This window comes from Trachymyrmex cornetzi, unplaced genomic scaffold (assembly GCF_001594075.2).
Source record: "Trachymyrmex cornetzi isolate Tcor2-1 unplaced genomic scaffold, Tcor1.1 scaffold883, whole genome shotgun sequence".
NCBI classification, from domain to species: Eukaryota; Metazoa; Arthropoda; class Insecta; order Hymenoptera; family Formicidae; genus Trachymyrmex; species Trachymyrmex cornetzi.
In genome coordinates this window covers 70,200-73,741 of record NW_017300227.1, presented here as the reverse complement: position 1 = coordinate 73,741, position 3,542 = coordinate 70,200, and the positions used below count along the sequence as shown (strand labels likewise).

Here is a 3,542-nt window from a genome sequence, read left to right as displayed (position 1 = left end):
AATTTATTATTACTCTTATTATTAATTTTAAATTATAATTACCTTTTATTACTTATATTTATTAATTACTATTCTAATTTTAAATTGCTTTTATAGTTTTTCTTACTCGATCTAGCAGCGCCAAGTATATTATTTTGAAAGAGAATTAAGTAACCACTACTTTAGTTGGAAAAGAAAATATCTTTGAATGAATTGTGATATAATAATTTCATTTAAGAGGAATTTAAACCATTTGGATTGGAATAGGAAGATCCTTCAATAAGATATACGTATACTTAGGTTTCATTTTATAAAAATTAAAGATAGTATTATTTGGATTAAGTAAATAAAGAAATGGGATTTGGCGCCAGTACTTGATATATCAAACCCTTTATAGGAATGATACATATCATTAAAGTCAATATTATTTATTTAATTTGGTATCCGAATTACATGAAATTTAACTTGGCGCCAATTGTTGATATCAAATCTTTTTTACGATCGATACATAAAATTTTGAGGAATTTAACTTGGCGCCAATTGTTGATATCAAATCTTTTATATGAATGATACATATCATTAGAGAGTTAATTAATATTATATACAAAGGACTGGTTTCACCAACCCGATTAAGTCGAATCAACCATACGTGTCAACCATAAGTGGTCAATTCCACTAAACAGCAAACGCGATTAGTCAGTTCCACGGCGAATTAGGTAATTGGCGTTGGTGAAACCGGCCCAAATAATGTTTACGAAAAGCACGCACGCTTAGCGCTTTTTTTACCTTTTTTTAAAAAGATAAGCTTGTATATAAATAACAAGAAACAGTATCATTTGTGTTTTACTTTTTAATTTGGTAGATAAAATATTATATACAAAGGACCTCAGATTTTACCCGTTTAAAAGTAGCCAGCATAAAGTATACGTTAGAAGATCCAATAAACCCCATTCGTCATACAGTGGTAGTCTTTTTATCATTAACTTTCTAAAATTCTCGCTTTTGACACCTGGATTTCCATCAGAACTTAACTCATCCAAATCTTTCGCCTCAGCCTTAGAGCATAGCAAAAATGGTAAAATGACGAAGAATACTATCATTTCATAGCTAGCTTTTCGCTTTATGGTAACCTTTAGTTCTTCCATGGTGAGCGGCTGTGTTTTGCAATTCAATTGTTTCATAGTCACTGATAAGGTGTCAAAGTATTCGTTTAATAGAATATTTTTTTTGTTTTCCATGATATCCAAGGAAGGACTTGTATTGAGAAAATATATCAAATCAAGTACCGGTGTTGTGTAAACGCACAGTTGGAAGTCTATCTGTAATCAAACGAATTCTTACGATCGGAATGTCATATTCAGAAAGTTTCATAACAAGAATGATAGTTTGCGCGAACGACATGGATCAAAAAGAGACGAGTATATATAGCTGAATGCGATTAAACAGCTGAGGTTATTGTATTATTCATAGCATATTGCATTTTCAAGTATTTTCTGTTATCAGTATTGCCTGTTTGTCTTGATCACTTAAGCCGATATTGCGCGGATAATTAAACAACGCGTTAGTACTATAATAGCGTTTCTCTTTTAAAATATTATCTATTCATTTTGTTTATTTATACTTAAATTTTTATTATTGTACACAACTATAAAAATTGTCATAAAAATTAAGAAATGTAGATTAATAAAGTGACCGAGATATGTTACATGTAAATTGTGTTGATAACAAAATTTCATCTTTTTAAAAATTAAAAAAAATGTATTTTTAACATAAATCCACTGTTTCAATAATGTATATGTTCTATCACATGTAAGTATAAATTAAAAATTTTAAAAATTATTTTATTTTATTTTAAATTTTTAACAAGAAAATAAAGGACACATAAGAGTCAAATATAATAAGTATAAATATAAATGTATTTGAAAACATGAGAAAAATCAAAAGAAATTATTGATAATATAATATTCTATAATAATTGATTAAAATATAACATGTTTCAGTCTCACGATTGAGCCTTCTTCAGATATGCATACAGGAGATGTTACATTGGAAGAGAGCAGTCGAATAGATAGAAAAAATTATACATATAGTGATAATGGCCAGTGAGAAGTTTTGCTGAGAAACGGAAATCACTCGCAAACGGCTGGATGACCGGTTGTTTGACATTTTCCGGTTCTGGTAACAAGCCAAGTTAGAAATAAATTAAGAACATAATAAAAAATTAAGTAAAATCGTCACTCTGGTCAAAACAACTCATGAGTATTCTATTGCTTAATTTTTTATTATCCTCTTAATTTATTTCTAACTTGGCTTGTTACCAGAACCGGAAAATATCAAACAACCGGTCATCTAGCCGTTTGCGAGTGATTTCCGTTTCTGAGCAAAGCTTCTCACTGGCCATCATCACTATATGTATAATTTTTTCTATCTATTCGACTGCTTCATTTCAATGTAACATCTCCTATATGCATATTTGAAGAAGGCTCAATCGTGAGACCGAAACATGTTATATTTTAATTAATTATAGAATATTATATTATTCAAAATTTCTTTTGATTTTTCATATTTTAAAATACTTCATTATATTTGACTCTTATGTGCCCTTTATTTTCTCGTTATTGTTTTTAAATTAAGAGTCCTTCGTTCTTGTAATAACTTATTTAAATTCTTAACCGTAATAAAATCACGTTTGTAATAAATCTACTGAGTACTCACATTTAGAGGAAGTACATGGTTTTTTATGACGTGATGATACTTATAAAAATATGATCAATAGGTTTGCCATCATTGTCATATCTGATTAACATATTGTTCACATGAAAATCATCATGATTCATGACATTAAATTCATCCTTACATGAGTTTAATTGCATCTATTCCTATTTGGTTATGATCGGAGAGTTTAGTAATTTTTTGCGAGTATCTAGCAATACAAACGAAATAAATGTAAAATTGTATGAAATTATGTGTAAAAATCACACAGATATGCGCTCTAATGTGTATTTGTATGCCGTCATGCCGTCACGTCATGTGGGATCATGTTCATGTTCAATGTTGCCAATAGTGCTAATCTGCTGATTAGATAGAATCAAAAGCCATCTATTATCGAAAAAATGAACAGTACATTTTTCCTCTGGTCTGAACGTAGTCTGTCTGGTTGATGATCGACGACGTTAATAAAACTCCAGATCAAAGATTTCAGATTTTGCATCGCAATATCTCCGCTCGTAAGGCATGTAGAGAAAAAATAAAAACACTTTCATTTATATTTAGACCGGTCGCAATCGATTGAGCACACTTAGAACTTGACCGGTTCAGCCCTTATTGAGATCCGATAATCTCGATCTGGCGCAACTCGCCGGCTTGCGTAAAGTAGCCAAGGCAGTGTCGCTGCGCGTAGCTTAGCGCCGAGACACTACCAGTGTCTCCAGATAACAAAAAAATTTATTTTTATCTACGATTCTATCATACATAATTCTATCTGTATAAAATAGATTCTATATTATACAGAATCTAACCCAGTGAGAAATGACAATGAAATTGATGTCAAATCTATGTCGATT

General features: G+C 30.3%; 1 protein-coding gene across 1 annotated transcript; it reads right to left on the bottom strand.

The window, feature by feature from the left end:
• Nucleotides 1–872: 872 nt before the first annotated feature.
• Nucleotides 873–2,852, bottom strand: LOC108769302 (uncharacterized). Its single transcript, XM_018520207.1, has 2 exons — nt 2,735–2,852; nt 873–1,294 (listed from the first exon to the last, which is right to left on the bottom strand). Exons 1-2 carry the CDS (start codon nt 2,850–2,852, stop codon nt 873–875), a joined length of 540 nt encoding a protein of 179 aa, XP_018375709.1.
• Between the last annotated feature and the right edge of the window lie 690 nt (nt 2,853–3,542).

Bases quoted from the DNA above. Each gene is read 5' to 3' on its own strand.
- LOC108769302 (XM_018520207.1), bottom strand. From the start codon at position 2,852: ATGCAATTAAACTCATGTAAGGATGAATTTAATGTCATGAATCATGAT. The intron at 1,295-2,734 runs GTATCATCACGT...GATTACAGATAG, and splicing joins TATTGATCATATTTTTATAA to ACTTCCAACTGTGCGTTTAC.